General features: G+C 41.2%; 1 protein-coding gene across 2 annotated transcripts in view; it reads right to left on the bottom strand.

Annotated features, from left to right (window-relative positions):
• Window positions 1–256: 256 nt before the first annotated feature.
• PCCA (propionyl-CoA carboxylase subunit alpha) overlaps window positions 257–23,221 on the bottom strand; it is a 4,227,722-nt gene continuing 4,204,757 nt past the window's right edge. For both annotated transcript variants that reach the window (XM_044071233.1, XM_044071234.1), the window contains one exon: window positions 257–694. In XM_044071233.1, coding sequence (XP_043927168.1) covers window positions 626–694 — 69 coding nt within the window. In that variant the 3' untranslated portion in view covers window positions 257–625. The remainder of the gene's footprint in view (window positions 695–23,221) is intronic.

The following is a 23,221-nucleotide window of genomic DNA, read 5'->3' as shown; positions in this document are numbered from 1 at the left end:
TTTTTATTATTACAGCAATGATGTCTCCTCAAGGTCTACTGTATCCTATGTATTAAACTGTAAAACTGTATGCATACATATATATTTTTTTATTACATCTATGCTACTGTTTTATTTCATGCTATTGAACTCTCTGGAACTTTTCTCCCCAGGCCTCTGTTGAAAATGGGTATTTCTTATCCAGTCAGAAAACAAATCAATAAATAAATAATAAATCTATTTTCAAGTTGGAATATGAAAAACAAAAACATACAAAGGCTGGTACTGAAATACTTTTATATTTTACTGCTCCTAGTTTCATTTCAGTCTTTTGAATAAGTTTTTCTTTCACTGCAAAAAGAAAGTGATGGGCATGGCAAGTAACAAAATTCAAAGTAATTAAATTGTCTGCACAAGGTTTGGAAGATATTGTTTTAAAAATGAATGGAGAAAAAAAGATGAATTTTACCAGTAATCACAATCCTTTTTAAATATTAAGTTTTTATTTAAAGAAGTTTGAATGACTTTTTTGTTTAGAACAACAAAAAAAATGAAACATTTACAGAATTACTAGGAAATGCATGATCCTATCCATGTGTTTAAAAAGTTAAGAATACAATTTTTCACACTTAATTTACAAATTTCTTCATTCCAGTTCAACAAGTAAATCGCCTTCACCAACTGTGACACCGGGCTTGCAGTGAACAGCTTTAACCTATAATCAGAGAAAAATATCATTCAATTACTTAAATGCCAACTGGAAAGTTGGGTGTTTTAGAAAAGTCTGAAGTCAAGTAAAGGAACTGTTATGTTATATGTAGCAGTTACTTCAAAATGTTTTGAAATACTATAAAAATAAGAACATAAATGTGTACATTTCTGTAATAAAGCATGTACCATGCACTAGATACCTGCATGCCACTTGAGCTGGCAGTTTGGAAGCCACATCAGTCCCACTGAGGTAAATTCATCTAAATGGAACACTATGGACCCTATCAACAATCAACAATTTTGCAAAAAAGTATTTTGTTGTATATACAGATACTTAGGAATAGTAACAGCTAGTGCAACAGTAATTTATACTATTTTCCTAGCATTTTGTCATAAAACATAGATGAAAAACAGCATTTCAGTTACCCTGAAAATGAAATAAACTTTGAAGGTTCACAGATTCTGGGGGAAATTACAATACTGGATTTGAACACAGCTGACGTACAAGCATGCTATTCTTATTTTGCCAAAATTTATTCTGTCATTGTCAATACAATTTTGTTTGAAGCTGAGCTCTCCTTTTGGTGGGTTAATGGAGAAGTACAGCAATAAATCAAGTGAAAAGGATCAGACAAGCATCAGGAGAAGAATGTGGACACCAGCATTAAAGCTCATTGGGACTCAGTCATAATCCAGTAAAACTTGAGGCATCAAACATTAAAACCTGCATCCCTGCACAGGCAGAACCCATGTTAAACCCTTTTAATGGTAATACTGTAGTTTTGGCATCCAGTTTGTAGCAAAATCAGACTTATTTACTATATATTTTCTTGATGTTGTGGTTACCAAAATAGTAGATGGAACATTGCATACAAACTGCATAGAAAGCCCTTCAACAAGAATACTGTTTTGGACAGCACTAGTACACCCCCCCCCCCCTCCATTTTCAAGAATATTCCAAAGTCACAATGTTTGTGGATAAAATGCACTAGTATCAGCAAAGAGATATATGCAGCAACATCAGCTAATAATTTAGGACATAGATTTGCTCATAAAGGTTATAACAAAAGGTTGCTTGAAGAAACACAGGAATTGGTTGACGAAATGGATAGAACAGAGATCCTAAAATATCGGAACAACAAAGGAAATCAAAATGCTATCATTAGATTTACAACCACTTACAGAATTGAACAGTTTTCATATTAAACAGATTATTAATAAATTCTGACCAATGTTTCTTAGCAATCCAGTTTTAAGCAAATATCTGCCCGACTGCTATAAATTTAGTTACAGAAGAGGGAGGCATGTTGGGCAATGTCTATCTGGTTATAAACATGGTGAAACATTGGAAAGACCTGTGGTGCAATAAACTGGATGTAGTGGATGCCGTTACATATTTTTAAGTGTTAATCTTTATCTACATGCAATTCGAAAAAAAAAAATTGGAGACAATATATAACATGTGAAAGTAAATCTATTGTTTATCTTGTGCAATGTACATATGATGCTTTCTTCTCTGGACAATTCAAAAGAATGTTTAAAGAACATGCAAGTGTCTTTAAGTGACATTTTTTTTCCAGGGACAAGAGGCGTGTACTCTATAAGCATAAGAAAGTTCACTCTATAGCTATCTTTGTATTTATAGGAACAGATCAAATAAAAATTTATGGTGTAGGTGGAAATACTATAAAACTTTTCTAGACACTAAAGAAAGGTTTTGGATACTTAACACTGGTGCACTGTATCCACCTGATCTCAATGAACATCTATAATTTGTATAAAGAAGATAAAACTTATCATTTATTAACCTGAATTAGCCTGCTCTTGGAAGCTAAGCAGCATTGGGCTTGGTTAGCATTTGGATGGGGAACTGTTTGGTAATACTTGTTTTCATGTCATACTGCTCGGGTGTTTTTTAAAAAAAACTGCTTTGCTGCTGCCTGTTTACCGCATTGTGGTTTTATAAAAAAGGAACTGATTGTTACAATTGTTTAGATACTGGACTCAATGAACATCTAAAGTGTGTATAAAGAATAGAAAGAATGAATGGTTGTATTACACTGAATGAGCCTGATCTTGTTTGATTCTGTAGTTAAGGACGGTTGGGCTTGGTTAATATTTGGACGGGCATTGCCTTGCAATGCTTCTTTTTATGCCATACTGCTTGTGAGTTTTTCTGAAAAAAGGTGTGCATGCTATTAGAGTTTATCTATCACATAATCTGTGGTATAATATAAAAGGAAGTGATTGTTGTACTTGTTTAGATATTAATGAAGCTTGTAAAAGCATAATTGGTTTCTATCTCTCTTCCAGCTGCACAAGGGATTTTTTTTTTATTAAACCAGAGTGCTTTTTTTTTTTAATATCTGTATCTATATCTATATATGTGTATGCAAATATAGATAGTATCATCACAGGAAGTTACTAGGCTACTGCCCATGAGGCCTTTCCAAGCCTAGCCAAAGTTTTGGGCCATTGTTTCCAAGGTCAGCACCTATCGTCCCTGTCAAGCAGGGACATAGGTGGTATCCCAGGAGTATATTTTCTATTACCCATCCAGTCATCCAGGTTACGTTTGAACAGGACCAGCGAAGTACTCTGCTTAACATGGAGAGGGAGTCTATTCCACAAATGGGGGATTCTCTGGGACACATATCTGTCCCAACAGCAGGTCCTATTACTGTCACAGGCTAGGTTTAGGTCCTGAGTGCACATGACATGTGTGGTGTTTGATTTGCGGATATGCAGCATTTCCAGTACGGCAGGGTCTGAGATGGCTTTAAATGCCAGACAAAGGTCCCCTCTCTGCAGTCTATATGAGACCGAGTAAAGTGAGAGGGACTTAAGACTATCCTCATAGGATAGGTGAGTGAGACACTGAATTCTTCTAGTCAGGAACCTCTGTGGTCCCTCCAGCTGCTGCAAATGCCTAGCAAGGTACATACCAAAGGGGACATTGTACTCGATTATAGGCCTGATTAAGGAAGATTACAGAGAGGCTTTAACTCCTTTTTTCCTGGATGCTATGCCCTTGTTTATGAGATGAGCCAAGTAGTATGCTCTACAGACTACTGAGGCAATGTGTTGATCAAATGCTAGATTACTGTCTACCAAGGTGCCCAGATCTTTTACTACTGATTGTGTGCTAAGGATGTTGTTGTTGATATGGTACTTTGTGGGTACATCATTTTTATCAAAGGGGATAACTATACACTTTTTGGCATTGAGTTTGAGGCCGTGTCTTATGCACCAGTCGTTTGTCTGGGTAAGTCCCTACTGGAGAATGTTAACATCATCTGGGGAGTTGATGACCGCCCTCAGTTTGCAGTTGTCTGCAAACTTGGTCAACCATAGACCTTATATCTTTGCCTTCACATCAGAAAAATATACTCCAAAGAGTAGGGGTCCTAAGACCAAACCCTGAGGGACCCCACTAGTGACAGGTTTACTATTTGAGGTGGAATCCCCTATTTTGACTGTATGGGTTCTGTCAGTGAGACAACTGACAATCCACCTAGTGACATAAGGGTTGATGTCCAGCTGAGTGAGCTTATCTACTATACCTGAGTGAGGTACGGTGTCAAAAGCCTTGGCCAAGTCAAGGTATGCAGTATGTACCTCTTTTCCCTCATCCAGGGCCTTGTTGACTGATTCAAAATAATCCATCAGGTTCAAAAGGCATGATCTCCCCTTGACAAACCCATATTGAGTGGGGTCAACTGCTTGGAGGCTACCGATGTCCTGGTTTATGAGATCCATGATTGTGTGGTCCATGGCCTTACATATCAGGCCCATAAGGCTAATGGGCCAGTAGTATCACCACTTTTGTGCAGTGAAATGGCAGTATCCATCCGCCACTAGGTGGGTATGTATCCAGTGCTTAAGCTGTGGTTGAAAAGGGTGCCTAAAGGTATAGCCAGTTCCTGTTTGAGGCAATGTAAGATGCAGCCTGGGATGCTGTCAGGTCCCATGGAGGCTGTATTTTTTGTCTTTGAGAGGGCATTCAAGATCTGTTCGTTGGAGATAAAAGGTGGGGAGCAGGTGTTGGAGAGATCTTGATTTACTTTGGGGGGGACAGGGGGGTAAAATTTTCACTGAACCTGTCGGCAAGCATGTAAGCTATGTCATCAGTATTAGTGTGCATAATGCCATTGACCACAAGTTTGGTACAGGGCTTTTGCTTGTTCTTTAGGTTACGTATCTAGCTAAAGAAAGCCATATGATTGTCTTTTGATGAGGGGGCCAGTCTGGACTCAGTAGCTTCTTTCTTCTATTATAAAGTCTGTGTATGGCAGAAGTCCACCAGACTGGTTTGCTTCTCCCTGATAGCGATACTTTGGTTCTCTCTGGTACAGCTGAGTGTATGCAGCTATAGCGATTCTGATAAAGAGCCCTGGTGAAAGTCTCTGCATAGGTGACCATTCCCTCTGTTCTCTCAGATGGGGGGGGGGGCTACGAAACTGTTTATGCCTGCCTGTAGGCTGCTATAATCAGCTTTGGAGAAGTTTTTTTGCCCAATCTCAGCTGAAGGGGGGGAGGTGTGATGCTAAGGGTGAAGGTAACTGCCTGGTGATCGGATCTCACCAGGGAGGGTGACACTGTAGGGGTACTACAGTGGTTGGCCATGTTTGTTAGATCTAGGTGTAATATATTTTCTCCCCTTGTAGGGGTATTTACCAGTTGATCCAGAGCATTAGAGTTGACAAAGTCAAGAAATCTCTGGGCATATGGGTTCTGGCTAGAGTAGTTTTTCCAATCAATGGTTAGATAATTGAAGTCTCCCTGGATCAGAGTGTGAGGTGGGTCTTTTATAGATTTAAGTAAGTCAAGGTAGGTGGAGTGGCTATCTTGATTCATGGATAGAGGCCTATAGCTAGCTATGACTTGGATAGGTGTCTTGTCTACACAGTTAGCTGCACCTGGAGTGTCTCCTGTGCATCATACTGCTTGATCAGCCTAGTGAGGTATTTATTTTTAATAAATACAGAGACCCCACTGCCTTTAGTTTTGTAACCCTCAGTATGGGGTCTGAACGTGTGGAAGGATGTGTAACCTGGTATGGAAGGGGTGCTCTAAGCAGATTTGAACCAGGTCTCTCTGATGGCACATATGTCAGCATCTTCCAGAGATAGGAATGCTTCCAGAGAGTGTAGTTTCATAGTAAGACTCCCAGCGTTTAGCAGCATGACCTTTAGTCCAATACACACACACACACACACACACATATATATATAGAGAGAGAGAGAGAGAAAGTAGGAGAGAGAGAGAGTCTAACCACATCTAGCCATAAAAGTCTTAAGTTCCTGTGCTTGAAACTGGTACAGACATACAGTCATTTAAGCATGCAGATTCTTCAATGTTCCCATGTGCATGCTTATTCAATAAGTCCTATGATTCAATAGCAGGCTGAAAGTGGTGCACACAAATGAATTTAACTTGCATCATTAGGTTGACAATTTGCAAATAGTACAAGTATTACGATTTGCTGCTTCACATTCAGCAGACTACTGCTGTTCTGCCTTTTTAATATATTCTCCTGTGAAAAAACAAAAAAACAATGGGCGGTACCCTTCATTAGGTGAGTAGCTCCTACTGGCAAACGTTCTGCAACAAATACTGAAATGGTGGATTTGAATACTTTGGCTATCACCCTCATCTTCTGCTCCCATACCTCTGTCCTCACTTACTCCTGTACGGGGTTATGCAATGGTATCCCCGCCACTAATTTCTCATTAGCAACATTCTAACAGTCACCCTGTCTTTGGCATATGCATCATCTTTGAGTACCTGTATTGAAGCTCCAGCACTTTTGGCAAGCCTCAGCATCACACTTCTCTTTCTCTGACAGCAAACATTGCTCATGCATGGGTCATGACACATACTGTCATGGTGGCAGTAACAATTTGAAGGCCTAGGCATTAAAGGCAGAAGATTTTTAATGACACTTCTTTAGACTCTGTGAGCAGTACGATAGGTAACTGACTCTTTCTTCTTTGTCCACTGCACAGATGCTAGGAGCTACAGAGTTAAGAAAATGGCCATGAGAAGACACATCAAAAAGTGACTGCAGCTCTTACCCACTGCAGAGAACACCTTAAAGTAAGTTTGTCCAGTTTAAAGTTTTATCTTAGCATTACACATATTAGGTATGGGGAAGATATGATGCAGAATGACATATAGCTAGTAAACTTGCTATGGGAAGTTGGAAATAATCCCTTTTCAACACTTAGCTGCACTGCTGTTAATTCAGATCTCAGCAGGCTAAAACCAAGCAAATGCAGAAAAATAATGCAAATAATCTACCATTAGCTAGTCCCATGCAAAAACAAAAAAACAAGGTAAATTTGTGGCGTCTCATTTTCCACACATACTCTGCCTTTATGTTTCTTAGTTAAGTGCTTTCACTTTCAGCTTCCATCCAAGGACTTCACATTAAAATCCTAGAGAGACTGAGACAGAGGTCAATATCGACTTGGTGATATATCCTTTTGCGGATTTTTATGGTTATTATTGATTAACAGTATCATCTGTTGTGGTAAGTAGGTAGGTAGCTATACCTACTGATTACAGCACCCTGTGTACTTAGAGACAAACTCAACAAATACCAGGATATGCAAGCAGAAACTAAATTAATCTGTAATAAAGACACCCAGATAGTTCCAGTAGTAGTAGGAACAACAGGGCTAATAAAACATTTTCTAGCATACTTACATATTTTGTCCATATAAATAATGCCATATGAATTGCAGGAGGAGGCAATTCTAGGTATACTGTAAGTGCTAAGAAAAGCATTCTTGGCAAACATCAAAGAGTGAAGCAACATTATTATCATGAACTTTAATTATATGCTAATTGTATGTATGGGGTCAATTCCTGTCAAACTATTAGAAACCTAAAACATTTGAAGAAATCAAGATAAGTAAGAAAAGATGTGTGGGCTGCATGAGAGTTAAAAAAATAATACTAATGCCTGACTCCAAAGTGCAGAGGGATGCAGCCATTACTGCAACCCTAGTGACCAGGGTTTGCTTAGTGGTTCCAAAAATGGAGGAGCTAGGTAGGGAGTGTGAGCAGTTGACATATCCCCACTTGTCTTGCCCAGAGTGATGGCAAGAGCAGAGGATGCTCAGGGAGCACATGAGGAATTAGAAGTTATGTCCTTACCATAACGTTCCATGTGGAGTGTTCATCTCGCCTTTGTTCTTACACCTGGGTTCGGAGCCGATCCTCGGCTCCGTGTCGGCCGCTTGGCAAGCTCTGCATTGAGAAGAAGCTCAAGACCAACCTAACTCCCACAATCCCCCTCTGCCTTTACCTCAGATCTAGTTTGCAAGCAAACCAGAAGTCAACAGAGAGAGTAACACATTCATGCCAAAACAACATAACTGAGAGAAACACCTATACATATATATATATATATATATATATATATATATATATATATATATATATATATATATATACATATATACACAACAACTGCGAAATGCAGAAGCAGGAGAAACCAAACCAGACACCAAACTGAACGTTCTTCCTGAGGGTGGGAGGGTGGGAATGTAAGAACAAAGGCGAGATGAACACTCCACATGGAACGTTATGGTAAGGACATAACTTCTAAATGTGAGAGTGTTCAATCTCGCTGTTTGTTCTTACACCTGGGTAGCGTCCCTAGCTCCATGTTCCTGAGGAACTCACGGGAGAACGTTCTTGAGCACAGTGGAACCAAAGGTTGCCCTGTCCCTAGAAACCCTGTCTACCTTGTAATGAGAAATGAATGTATGTGGTTTAGACCAAGTGGCAGCTGCACAAATAGTGTCTAATGGTAAGCGAGCTGCATGAGCCAGGGATGTAGATACTGATCTTGTAGAGTGCCCCTTGGGTTTGGCAGGTAAAGTTTGTTCCGAAGCAGTATAAACAAATATAATGCAATCAGTTAGCCATTTGGAAAGGGTTCGTTTAGTAACTGCTATACCTTTCCTGCTGTCTGCAAAGGCTACAAAAAGTTGATCTGTTTTCCTGTGATCCTTTGTTCTATCCAGGTAAAATCTAAGTTGTCTATGAACATCCAACTTGTGTAACATACTCCAACTTATTGGAGTGGTTTTTGAAAAAGGTAGGGAGCTCAATGGATTGATTGATGTTATTAATAGAGCAAACTTTGGGGAGAAAGGATGGATTAGTGCGAAGAGATACTCTGTCAGAGTGAAAGATCAGATAAGGGTGTTTAATAGAAAGAGCCTGAAGCTCTGACTCCCGTCTAGCCGATGTAATGGCCACCAAAAAGAGGGTCTTCCACGACAAATACTTCAATGGACAAGAAGAGGCTGGTTCAAACGGAGGTAGCATCAATTTAGATAATAAAAGGTTCAGATTCCAAGGTGATGTAGGAGTTCTAACTGGTGGTCTAATATGGAAAGATCCTTTCAGAAAGGCCTTACAAAGTCTGTGAGCCATAATAGGAGCCCCACATTCTTCCACATGAAAGTTGAAAATGGCAGCCAATTGCACTCTCAAAGTGGCAGGAGAAGCTCCTTGGTGGAACAATTCAGTTAAAAACTCCAAGATCTTATTTAAGGGAGCTATAACAGGGTCCAATTGCTGTGTATTTGCCCAGTAAACAAAACGCTTCCATTTACTAGTATAAGTCTTTGTAGTGGAAGCTTTATGAGAAGCCACTAGAATATTCTGAACTGCAGGAGAAAGAAGATCAGACCTGGCTAAGTAGGGAAGCGGAGCAGCCAAGCTGCTAGTTGGAGTGACAGTAGCGAGGGGTGGGGAGCCCCTGACGAGTGGGTCAGTAGATCCGGCTCCGGGTCCAGGATCCAGGGTTCCCGAATGCGGTGTGCCAGAAGAAAGGGAAATCAGATTTGACGAGGCCAGAATGGGGCAATGAGGATAATCGTCCTTTGCAGGTTGTTGGCTTTCTGCAGAAACTTTGCAATCAGGGAAAGGGAGGAAAAGCGTACAGGAGACCCGGGGGCCAATCGTGAACCAGAGCGTCCCTGGGGACTTCCCCTGGAGGGGGTAATAGGGCAAAATAGCTTCTGCATTTGGCGTTCATTGGAGACGCAAAAAGATCGCAGGAAGGCTGGCCCCATTTGCGAAAAATCTCCTTCGCAACTGACTGTTTGAGGGACCACTCGTGAGGCAACAGGATTGCTCTGCTCAACCTGTCGGCTATGACGTTGGATGACCCGGGATGTGCGTTGCAATCAGAAAGCGACCTGTGGACTCCGCCCATTGCCAGATTCTCATGGCCTCTCTGCATAGCTGATAAGACTTGGTTCCCCCTTGTTTGTTTATGTACCAGACTACGGACATGTTGTCCGTCTGAACTGCAATAGTCCCTAGAGGAAGAAGGGGAGCAAAGTGTTACAACGCTAGAAACACTGCCCTCAACTCTAGAACACTGATGTGCAGATTGTACTCTAAATTGGTCCATTCGCCTTGGACTGTCTGTCCCTGAAAGATGCCCCCCCACCCTATCAGGGAAGCATCCGTGGTCACCGTAGCTGTCGGCGTGGGTAGCACAAATGGTCTTCCGCTGGAAAGATTGCAAGTCCGGAGCCACCAGGCTAGGTGTGATTTGCATGTGTTTGTGATCAGAATTTCGTGTGTCAGAGGTAGCTGTTGGAACGACCATTGTGCAAACAGTAGCCATTGTAGAACTCTCATGTGCAGTCTTCCCAATGGTATCGCAATGAGAGAAGCTGCCATGAGACCCAAAACCTTCAGAACCAGTTTTGCTGGGGATTTTCTGGATGACAGAAGAAGAGATATGTGGCTTTGTAGTGAGGCTATCCTTTCTGGAGGAAGTCTTAGAATTAAACAATGCGTATCCAATTCTGCTCCTATGAATGAGATATACTGTGATGGCTGTAGTAAAGATTTTTTGAAATTTACGGAAATTCCGAGATGAACACAAAGCTGCAGTGTGTAATCCCTGGCTTGAATCAGTTGACGCTGGGTGGTGGCAGAAAGGAGCCAGTCGTCCAGATACGGAAACACCTGGAATCCCAGGCGTCTCAAGTGAGACGCTACCACTGCCATGCATTTGGTGAAAACCCTGGGGGCTGAGGTCAGACCAAAGGGCAGGGCTCGAAACTGAAAGTGGCTGGCTCCCAGCCGGAAGCGCAAGTGATCCCTGGACGCCCTGGCCATTTTGATGTGGTAGTATGCGTCCTTCAGATCTATTGAGCACATCCAGTCGTCCTACTGTAAAAATGGAAGGATCGATTGAAGCGTGACCATCCGGAACTTTTCTTTCTTGACGAAGGTATTGAGATTGCTTAGGTCCAGAATCGGCCTCCAGTCCCCTGTCTTTTTTGGAACTAAAAAGAACCTTGAGTAAGTTCCGAATCCTCTTTGGTCTGCTGGGACTGGTTGGATTACTCTTTTTTCTAGCAGCTTTGAAATTTCTATAGCTGCAGGGTCTCGCAGATGGGGCGGCACATCTGGGAGTCTTTTCTTCAGAATTGGGGGCAATAGGAAGGGAATTCTGTAGCCTCTGGTAACAACGCTTTTTACCCAATTGTCTGATGTAAGATTTTGCCAGGCCTGAGGGTATAAAGCTAAGCGACCCCCGACTGCCTCCAGAGCAGGACAGTCGGGCCTCCTCTCAGGAGTGCTGGAAAGGTTTCCCAGGGGTTGTATCCCTGTCACCTTGGTTTTGCGGACCCCCTCTGCCGCCAGGGCGGCGTCTTCCACCTCTGCCCCCTCCTCTGCCTCTAGAGGGGGCATCACCCTGTGTGCCTGGGAAAGAGCCTTGGGGTCTTCGAAACCACATTTTTCCACCATGTTGCCCTTTGGGGTACGGTCTGGATGGGGTGGAAAAATGGACTCCGACAGCAGACAGAGTCTTTCCCTCTTGCTCACACCGGGTAAGGGTCTCCTTTACTTTGGGGCCAAAGAGAGTGGCACCATCAAATGGGGCGTTAGTAAAGGAAGACTTGAAGGCTTCCGCAAATGAACATAAGCGCATCCAGGATTGTCTACGAAGAGCAATCGCTGAAGCTGCTGCCCTACTCGATCCTTCGGCTGCATATGAGATCAGCCTCATGGACGAGTTTGCAATAGATGTAAGGGTATTGAGATGTGCTGTAACCTTTTCTGAAACAGCAGCATCTGTAGTACCCTGGAGGGTATCTCCCAACTCTTTGATTAGATCCCTCTGTAGCCGTGTGAAGTGGGTCAAATAGTTCAGGGATCGCATAGAAAAAGCAGCTGAACTAAAAATGCGCTTCCCATACCTGTCCATATTCCTAGAATCTCTGTTAGGCGGATGGACAGATGAGGAAGATTCAGACATCTCCTTTTTCGTGGCCGCTGCCACCACCATAGCGTCCACTGGCACTCCCTTTGTCAGATAAGCCTTATGCTGAGGGGCAGTAATATATTTGTTAGGCTTTCTAGGGACTGGCTCCACCGTGTCAGGCGTCTCCCACGCCCTTCGAGCTATCAGCTCCATCAACTCATCTAAGGGCGGAGTAACCCAGGAGGAGGAAGGGCGAGCACCGAATACCTTCAGCAAGACTGACTCATCCTCAGAAGGGGGGAGGGAATTGCCAATCACCTCTCTGCTTTAGGATCTCCAGGATGTCAGAAAAAGAGACATCCTCTGAGGGTGACTTTGGGGACCCTTCTGACTCATCCAAGTCAGTGTCCGATGTCAATGATTCTTGTGGAGAATCTAAGTGTCTCCTCTTACACAATCTTTTCCTCGGAACTTCCTCGGGGGGGGCATCCGAAGAAGCCTCCGAGGAAGAGGGGGCACCCTCCAGGGGTGGCTGAGAGACAGGTGCTCGACGCTTAGATGTAGCCGTGGGTGCAGAGGAGGATAACGGTCCTTTATGGGAAGGAGAAGCTGTTTCTGCTGATGTGGTTGTCTGGGTAGACAACACCTTCCTCATGAGGTCGAAGGCCCCGGGTCCCGGTCGAGGTATCTCCCGGTTCGAGGAAATCGGAAGAATCCCGAGACAGGCACGAAGGCATCGACCCGAGGATGGAGCCGAGTCGATCCGAGCCGAGGCCCCGAGAGGGAGCGTCGGAACCGAAACATCGGTCCGACTCTCAGTCCCGGATCCAAGGATGGATCTTCGGCTCCGAGACTACGGTACCGGATCCGACAGAGTCGAGGTGAACGGAGCCGACCGAGAGAAAGACGGTTCTGGCACCGAGGGCTCCACAATCACCAGATCAGCCTCTCCCGGCTCCGAAGACTGGATAGGTTTCGGAGGAGGAACAGGTGGAGATAAGGGGAGGCCTTCGAGTCTCGACACCAACTGGGAGGAGACAGAGATGAGCTTGGATAAGGCCGTATTCTCCATTAATTTCTGCACCACGCGGTCTACATCGGTGTCGGAGAGGGGCCTGGAAGAGCACATCGAAGGAATCGAAGACGGAGCCGACCTCAACAGTGCCGGGGGAGGGAGCTCCGTCACCGGTTCCAAGACTCGAGGCTCGGAAACTGACAACAGTTCAACACTCGGCCCTGAAGTCTGTGGAACTGGTGATCAAACTTTAACTGAAGAGCTTGGAGCCGATGACCTGGGCTCCGACGTCTTCGATTCCTTCGAGGATTTGGATGTCTGGTCTGATGCATCCAGAGCCTCTTGAAAAGTAGGTTTTAGAAGACCCCTATCCATAAGTTTCCTGCGCCTATCTGTCATGACCCTTCCACTGAAAGAATGACATATTGAGCAGTCTTCTTGCAGATGGAGAGGGCCAAGACAGTAGACGCAGGAACTATGATTATCAGTCACCGACATCTTCTGCCCACATTGGCAGCATTTAAAGCCAGACTTAGCTTTCTCAGACATGTCACAATTTTAAATACAGCTAACGGAGAAAAAGTCAATAATATGTCAAGTCCAGTAATTTTGTCTAATCCAGTAACTTATTGTCAAATCCTGTAAAAAGTCAATCCAGTAGTCAATCCAAGTAAAAGGGTGGGGTAGGCCCCGAGGGAAAACTCTAATAAAGTATATAAAAGACTTTATATGGAACCGAGAATTCCTCGAAACACTACTAACACACACACACAGTCACTTAAAGACAATTTTTTTGGAAAAAATTTTTGAAGAAATATAAGAAAATTATAAATCTTAGCTTAAGGTTGCTCGAGCTCATCAAACTGATGCGAACGCTGCAGCGGCAAACTAGATCTGAGGTAAAGGCAGAGGGGGATTATGGGAGTTAGGTTGGTCTCGAGCTTCTTCTCGATGCAGAGCTTGCCAAGCGGCCGACACGGAGCCGAGGATCGGCTCCGAACCCAGGTGTAAGAACAAACGGCGAGAATGAACACTCTCACGTGTGATTTCTTCAGTGGAGACTAGAGATAAAACTTCCCATGCCTAAGAGGAGGAAGCACCACCACCTGCCAGCAACACTTGTGGAAATGAGGGATGATCAGTATAGACAGCCCATCTTACATCTCCATCTGCTCTGCAAGCTAGTCAGCCATGGGGAAATGCTGAGGCAAACAGGAAAAATACTCAAACTACCACTAAGTGCAGTCTAAATGACATCCCCATATGGTCAATCCTCACCATGGTGATGGGGAGCAAATGCTCAGATTTGCCAGGAGAAGGTTGATGGTCCACAGGCAGCAGGAGCAAAGATTGACATGCAAATTATTTTAAGAACTACAAAACAGCATTTATTTCAAAAGTTGTTAAATACGTACAAAAGTATTATTTTGATATAAAATGCCCACCATGAGTTTACTACAGAGTTAAGGCTAATTTTAAAATGTTCATTGTAATATACTGCATGCTAGCTTATACAATGTATATTACACAAAGGGAGGTACAGAAAGTGAGGTACATATCTAAAACTCTAATGACTTAGCTAGTGAAATTTGCAAGTCATGTAATAAGCATTTCTTCTGAATAGTTCACATGAATACAGAAGTCATGGAAATAAAACCACAGTATCTCTGCCCTATCTACCTGACATCTAATCACACCACATCAAGGACAGTAATATGGCTCTCCCTTTCTTATTAACATTTGATGCATTAGAACACAGCAGGATACCACTCTATGGGTTTAAAAATTTGTGAGGCTCACCAGGAAAGATGACAGCTGATTCATCTCTGTTCTCCAAGAGACAATCTAGAACTTTCTAAAGAGTTTTCCTTCAAGTCCAATGGCACTGTCTATGGATTGCCCATAGCCTTATACTTTCCATTCCTCACACCTCGCAGAACATGGTGCTCTAAAGTGGATTAAAAAGTGGTATGTGCTTGGGTTTAACTTGATATAATATGCCTTTTGCTGTAAAGATATCCTAGAAATGTGAAGGGAATAATTAGTTGGCTGTCAACCCAAGGAAGGCTGAAATAATGGCCTGTGAGCCAAGCTAAAGGGAACTTTGCATAGCTTGGAACATATGGAGCTTTTAACATTTCCCACCAAATATATTTATTGATACAGAGAAAATTAAGGAGTCCTTTCAGATAACAGGCTTGACACTTGAGACTGCAAAAGTGGAAAGCATACATAAGTTTTAAAGGATCTATATTATATTAGCAAACTCTATATAATCGACCCAAACACTACGAAAATGCAAAATGTCAACCACACGGATCAGCGATTTTTTTTCCCAGGGGGAAAAAATTGCTGATCTGTAAAAAAAATAATAAATAAATAAATAAATAAATAAAGTGGGGGTCTATGCCCCCCACACCCCTTATTTAAATATACCAACTCCGAGATCGCACCACAGTGGAGGGAATGGCAAAGTCCCGAAAACGGCCCAGTGATTTTTTCCCTAGGAAAACAAATCACTGTTCCGTGCTTTCAGCATTTTGCCATTTTGCGTAATCACGTTCGACAAAACAGCATTTGCAACTTTAAGCATTCGCTTAAATAATAGGAACCTGTTTTAAAGTCATCTTTCAGATGTCACATGAATAACATCCTTACATACTTGGTGGTGTGGTTGCTATGACCTTTATAGTTGTCACCCTAAAAAGTCAGATACTTAATGTTCTATCCTTAGAACAGGACTGCAATAGGGTAACTGCTGAATGCAGCACCAGTGATGCTGTTAAAGGGCTCCTCAACTGTTCAAGTGTACCAATATTGTTCACATCATGCAATTACCGGTTAGCTAACTACTATTGTGACTTTCTTACAGCTTGTCTGCTGACCTTAGAAGTCACTCCACAACCTGGCACTGTGTTATCTGAACAAAACTGTGCAACTTTATATTCTGTTTGATGGCATTAGGGAGGTATTAAGGAATTTTCCAGAATGTAACCAAACTGCTCTTTAAACTCCTATTTTCAATTATAGTCACTGAAACCTGCCAGCAGACTCTAAGCAGACAAAGACACCTTTTTAAAAATATTTTAGAGACAAAAAAAATCTACTTTTTTTTCAAAAGGCTTCAACCATTAGGGGCTAAATATTATTTATATAAAATGGTGCCTTGTTTTCAGAGGGTTAGGTGATGATTATAGACAGCATGTGTCCACAGCCTCTGTGCTGCATGCTCTACATTTACCCATCAAAGTGGACTGGACTGTTTCCCTTCTCTCATGCTGGCATTCCCACTTGCTTCCAAAAGCATATGGCCTGCTTCTTCAGCATTCAGATGAAAAAGTCAAGTCTGGGTTACTGTCAGAGCTTTATCCCTCTATACCACAAGGTGAATTTAGCACCTGATGTTTCAACTCAAATGGATGTATGAGTTCAGGAACCTGGATCAGAAGTTTGTCTCCTTTGCTTCAAGTGGAATTGGGATAGACCATTTGCTTATAGCTAATGTAATTAGAAGTCATTTTACTCAGAGGAACTACCATTTTATTTATTTATTTACTTATTTAACATTTGCTGACTGGGAAAGCCTGACTAGGACAGTGCCTATTTTCAGCGGAGACCCAAGGAGAAACGCTCCAGATGCATGTCTTTGGAATTCTGACTGCTTGCTTTAAGAAAGTACAGTAGTGTAAATCTTAGTTATCTGTAACAACAGATGTTCAGATTTCACACTGCATCAATGGCATACGAGTTCTGTTCCAGTACAAACTCACAATGTCAGCTTTCTGGAGCTCAGAATTCCCTTCTCTGACCCCTTTTAACAAGGGACTGGCTAAGCCCTTCCCATCAGGGGAAGCCTAACCCCTGTCACAGGAAGTCAGTTGTTCAGGCTTTTAGTGCAAAGCAGAAACAACCAAGAAGTAGCAGAAGTAAGACTTGCCTGAAACTAATCAACCAATTTGCAGCCAAAAAACACCAACACAAATAAACAAAGCCAAATGACAACATGACAAGTTTGGAAACAACCAAATTACATACAGAATAGGGGGATGCTTGGTGGGTCCTGCCAGTAGAACAGTATGAAATTAGAACATCTACTATTACAGGTAAGTAAAACTTGTGGAACAGTATGGGTAGATTCCCAAAGCATACCCTACCTAGGAGGAGAAAAGATAAGGATCCAGAAGCCCCTCGAGAATGATCCTGGCAAAGCCTGCTCTGGATTATGAGAAAGCATCCAGTTTGTAATGCTTTGTAAAGGTATTAACAAAGAATCAGGTTGCTGCCTCTAGAATAATTCTAGAGTCTGCATCTTTCCAATAAGCTACAGAAGAGGATAAAGCTCTGATGGAATGTGTCTTAACCTTGCTAGGAATAGATTTAAACCAAGAAAAAGCTCGTGCTATGCCAAATCCCAGCTATCGTAGAACAATCCAAAATCCAAAAGAAAACGTCGCTGGGAACTGCTGATATAATAACCAAAGTAAAATTTATTAAAACACAGATGAATACAAAGTGAGCGCTTTCGGGCCAAAAACCCTTCCTCAGACAAAGAACCATAAGTTAACAAACCATATTTAAAACACATATCAACCAATAGAAATTCAATAAAAAGCCTGCCTATTTTTGAGGGCAGGCTTAAGGGGTACTACATCATAAAAACAAAGGAGAGAAGATTCTGCATACATTGGATGTGCACAGACAGGTACTATCTTGACATAACTATATCATCCAGAAAAGCTGAACAGCTGTTATATTTCATATTCTGGGACTAAGAAGGTTCAAACTGCCTCTACGCAAATGATTACTCATTGATAGTCCTCTCCTATTGTTTTTGTTACCCCCCACCATGGTAAATCTATTCCTAAATCCAAAAGAAAACGTTGCTGGGAACTGCTGATATAATAACCAAAGTAAAATTTATTAAAACACAGATGAATACAAAGTGAGCGCTTTCGGGCCAAAAACCCTTCCTCAGACAAAGAACCATAAGTTAACAAACCATATTTAAAACACATATCAACCAATAGAAATTCAATATAAAGCCCGCCTATTTTTGAGGGCAGGCTTAAGGGGTACTGCATCATTCAACCCTGGGTCTATGTGAGCTGTCAATTCTAATATCCATTTAGATTCCACTGCCTCAGTTTTTAACTTAATGTCACCACCTCTCTTGTTCAAAAAAACATTCACTATGACCCTGAATTTAAACTGATGTGTCGGATTATTCTTAATATGGTTATAGAGGGCATTGTGCTCATCACAGTTTCTGATCGATGAAAGATGTTGCAAAATCCTAACCTTCAACATATTGTTGGTTTTACCAACATAATAACTTGAGCATGAAATACAGTCGGCCAGATATACAACATCAGTGGTCCTACATGTCGCCTTTCCTTTTAAGATTATGCTCCTACCAGTAGTGGGATGTACAAAGGTCAAATCCTTGTTAATGTGGCCACAGGCCTTACAGTGGCCACATGGAACAGTACCCTTAGATATAGGTAAACCTTTGTTATTACTATTTTCCCTGTCTTGACAAAGTATGTCTTTAAGGTTCCTGTTCCTCTTGTAACAAAACTGTGGATTAACCCCTACTATATCCTTCAAGCTGTCATCACTAGTAATGATATTCCAGTTTCTGTGAATGATGTTACACACCCCTTTGATGTAACTCCCATAAGTCAACATAACTCTTGGTTTAGTTGTTCTAACCCTATTATCTGTGTTACCCCTCTTCTCCGTTCTGGTGATACAGAGCCATGGCTTATACCTGTTCTGTCTGTTTTCCTTGCCTTTGTCTATGGCTCCTTCAATCAGACCCTCTCTATAACCCCTATCCTGAAAACACTTTTTTAAATTAGTAAGCTCCTGTTCAAACTGTTCGTCCACCACGCTAATCCTAGACACCCTGCCTACCTGTCCCTGCACTATGTTGGGGAAGGTAAACCTGGGGTGCATGCTGTCATAGGAAAGTAATGAGTTCTTCCAGCTTTCCTTCCTGAACAGGCTTGAGCTAAAGCCATTCTCTGTTAACTCAATAGTAACATCCAAAAAATCTAGAGCTTCATATGAGCTTTTAACATCAAATCTCAAAAAGGAAGTTGTAGAATGCAAATATTCCATGAAACGGGTTAACATCTGCCCATCTCCTTTCCATAGAATAAAAATATCATCTACAAAACGTAGATAGGTTCCTATATATTGCTCCCACTCGCTGTTACCCAGAACATGATGCTTTTCCCAAAAAGTGAGAACAAGATTGGCGTACGTAGGTTTACCCCGGGTATCACTTGTGTCACTGTTAGACAGAGGCACAGTATACTAACCTCGAAAAAGGGCATAGCAAAATTAATTTAAAATGGGTGGCGAAAGCCAAACATACTCTGGCTAGGCTTATAAATGCCCTAGGGCAGATAGCCTAGTATGAACCTATGAACCTATATTGTATGTATTAGCACAGGGGGTGCCCATAGCTACCCCCTGTGCTTGCCTGTATACTGAACCGTTGCTCATGAAAACATTGTTTTCTAATACTAACGTCAGTAACTCTTGTATAAGGACCAAGTCTTTCTCACCAGCTCCCATATTCCGTAAACGTTCTATCGTAGCATTTGTACCATATTCGTTCCCTATAACAGTGAACAAGCTATGGACATCAAGGGTGACTAATAGGGAGCCTGTTGCTAACCCCTCTCTATTCATATCACCTAAGATAGTAAGAAAATGACCTGTATCCTTCAGAACATTCTCTATTTTATCAACATATGGTCTTAAGGTGTACTCCAACCATATGGATAAATTCTCAGTGACCCACCCCCTGCCTGATACAATGGGTCTAAGGGGTGGGTCTACTAGAGATTTATGTATCTTTGGTAAAGCTTTGAATACAGGAATGATAGGCTTGTCTATCATAAAGAAATCTAAAAGCTCCTGTGTGATGTACAAATGTGTGTGTAACCAATTTAAACGTCCATGAACTTTATCTATTATACATCTAACCTCAACAGGATTCAATAGCTGATAAACATCTCCTTCCGATAACAATCCTAGCAACTTGCCATTGTACCAGTCGGTATCAAGTACCATGACAGCTCCACCCTTGTCTGCCATTTTTATTGTTAGCTCGAGGCTGTTCAGGAAGGAAAGCTGGAAGAACTCATTACTTTCCTATGACAGCATGCACCCCAGGTTTACCTTCCCCAACATAGTGCAGGGACAGGTAGGCAGGGTGTCTAGGATTAGCGTGGTGGACGAACAGTTTGAACAGGAGCTTACTAATTTAAAAAAGTGTTTTCAGGATAGGGGTTATAGAGAGGGTCTGATTGAAGGAGCCATAGACAAAGGCAAGGAAAACAGACAGAACAGGTATAAGCCATGGCTCTGTACCACCAGAACGGAGAAGAGGGGTAACGCAGATAATAGGGTTAGAACAACTAAACCAAGAGTTATGTTGACTTATGGGAGTAACATCAAAGGGGTGTGTAACATCATTCACAGAAATTGGAATATCATTACTAGTGATGACAGCTTGAAGGATATAGTAGGGGTTTAATCCAGAGTTTTGTTACAAGAGGAACAGGAACCTTAAAGACATACTTTGTCAAGACATGGAAAATAGTAATAACAAAGGTTTACCTATATCTAAGGGTACTGTTCCATGTGGCCACTGTAAGGCCTGTGGCCACATTAACAAGGATTTGACCTTTGTACATCCCACTACTGGTAGGAGCATAATCTTAAAAGGAAAGGCGACATGTAGGACCACTGATGTTGTATATCTGGCCGACTGTATTTCATGCTCAAGTTATTATGTTGGTAAAACCAACAATATGTTGAAGGTTAGGATTTTGCAACATCTTTCATCGATCAGAAACTGTGATGAGCACAATGCCCTCTATAATCATATTAAGAATAATCCGACACATCAGTTTAAATTCAGGGTCATAGTGAATGTTTTTTTGAACAAGAGAGGTGGTGACATTAAGTTAAAAACTGAGGCAGTGGAATCTAAATGGATATTAGAATTGACAGCTCACATAGACCCAGGGTTGAATGATGTAGTACCCCTTAAGCCTGCCCTCAAAAATAGGCAGGCTTTTTATTGAATTTCTATTGGTTGATATGTGTTTTAAATATGGTTTGTTAACTTATGGTTCTTTGTCTGAGGAAGGGTTTTTGGCCCGAAAGCGCTCACTTTGTATTCATCTGTGTTTTAATAAATTTTACTTTGGTTATTATATCAGCAGTTCCCAGCGACGTTTTCTTTTGGATTTAGGAATAGATTTACCATGGTGGGGGGTAACAAAAACAATAGGAGAGGACTATCAATGAGTAAACATTTGCGTAGAGGCAGTTTGAACCTTCTTAGTCCCAGAATATGAAATATAACAGCTGTTCAGCTTTTCTGGATGATATAGTTATGTCAAGATAGTACCTGTCTGTGCACATCCAATGTATGCAGAATCTTCTCTCCTTTGTTTTTAGGTTCCAGAAAGAAAATTGGGAAACTGATGGCTTGATTCAAGGTAAATCCAGAAGCAACTTTTGGCATGAAACATGGATTAGTGTGTAAAACAACCCTTTCTTTGTGGAAAATCAGATAAGGATGACTCACCATGAGAACTTGCACTCAAGAGATTCATCTTGCAGATGTCACAGTAATAAGCAAAACAGTTTTCCAAGTGATGGACTTTAACTCCAGACATTTCTGCAGTTACCTCCTACTGATGCCTCTAGGTGTCACGTATTGCTTGTTCATATTTGCTTTAATAATTCCAAAACCATGCTATATACAAGGTATCAACAGATTTCATTTTAAAGCATAGATGATGGAAAACACAACTGTATTGCTATTTGACCTCTGTCTAATGCAGCTAAAGAGAAATTCTTATTTCTCTAAATATCTCAACATTCAGATAACATACAGGACTTCATAGCCTCATATGAAAGCTCCACAAATAAGACAAATGAAAAGTATCCACCTCAGAATGACAACCAACTCCAGAAAGGGAGAATACATAGCTAGATGTAAACAAAACCACCACAATAGCCACAGGAAATAAAACTTTAAGCCTTATTTTTTCCAAAGATTTTTATTTTTCTTCTTCTTGTCTTGTTCTGCTTGCATATTTCAATTCCAGTCATTTTACAAGCCACAATTCAATTACATTGTAGAAGAGTTACAGCCATATTTCAGGTACAACGTTTTGCAAGATAATTTTCAGTGTTACAACAAAATACACAATACAGATAACACTCTATATACAATATATACAAGTGCTACATAAATGTCAACTTCTGATTAATGTTTGTGTCACAGTTTACATACTATTTATAATTGCTACATATGAGGTTTAGATTAGACACACATTCACAAAAGAATATGTCTTATGCCCTTTTCAGTTTACATTCCATTAGTTTGTCTTTTCTCTTCTATCTGTTCTTTTAAGATATGATCCAGGAGAAGACTCCAGTATTTCAGAAAACAGGAACGCTTACATTGCTTATTTGTCATCAGTTTACATGCTGATATATACTTTACTGCCATACTTCTGAAGCCCTCCCATGACAATTTGGTTCGATCTAACCAGTTCTGAGTAATGTACAATTTTACTAAAGAGAAGAGGGTAATTAGAATTTGCAGATTAAGCATGGGTAGTTTTTGAGGGGTGATAAGCAAAATTACAAATTCCCACGATAATGTGAATTTTTGATATCCGATCTTCTCTAGTCTGACCCTCAGTGAGCGCTTTAATTTATAAGTACATTTGCGGCTCCAGACGATGTGGAATAGGTCAGCTATTTGTGAGTAGCAGCACAGACAGTTTGGTAAAATGTCTGAGTTGAAATTGTTGAGTATTTCTGGGTTAAAGTAAGCATTGTTAGTTATCATTAGTTCAGTATACATGAGTTTCTTAAAAGGGATTAATTTTAATGTTGATTCAATAAATTTAGATTTTTGCTTTTCAGTAATTTCTTTGAGCTTTTCAACCCAGTATTTTTGAATACAAGATGTTTGATATCTAAGGGATACTATTAGCCTATCTGTATTAGATAGCACTTTTTCGTTAAAGTTAGTAAGTTCCATAATGTATTGCACATATTTATGTCTTTATTGTTTACTTCAAAATCTCCTATCACTGAAGTGCACAGTTCTCTAATTTGCTTTAGCATTATGATGTATCCTTTCAGAAGGTTAAGGACATTCCTTGTGTCCTCTAAAGATTCTTTCATATGTCTGTAAATATCCCAAACATAATGAG

The sequence above is a fragment of the Protopterus annectens genome, chromosome 5.part0 (assembly GCF_019279795.1).
Source record: "Protopterus annectens isolate FY-2018-M chromosome 5.part0, PAN1.0, whole genome shotgun sequence".
Classification (NCBI taxonomy): Eukaryota; Metazoa; Chordata; order Ceratodontiformes; family Protopteridae; genus Protopterus; species Protopterus annectens.
The sequence above is the reverse complement of the archived record's forward strand: the minus strand, read 5'-3'. Positions and strand labels throughout refer to the sequence as shown.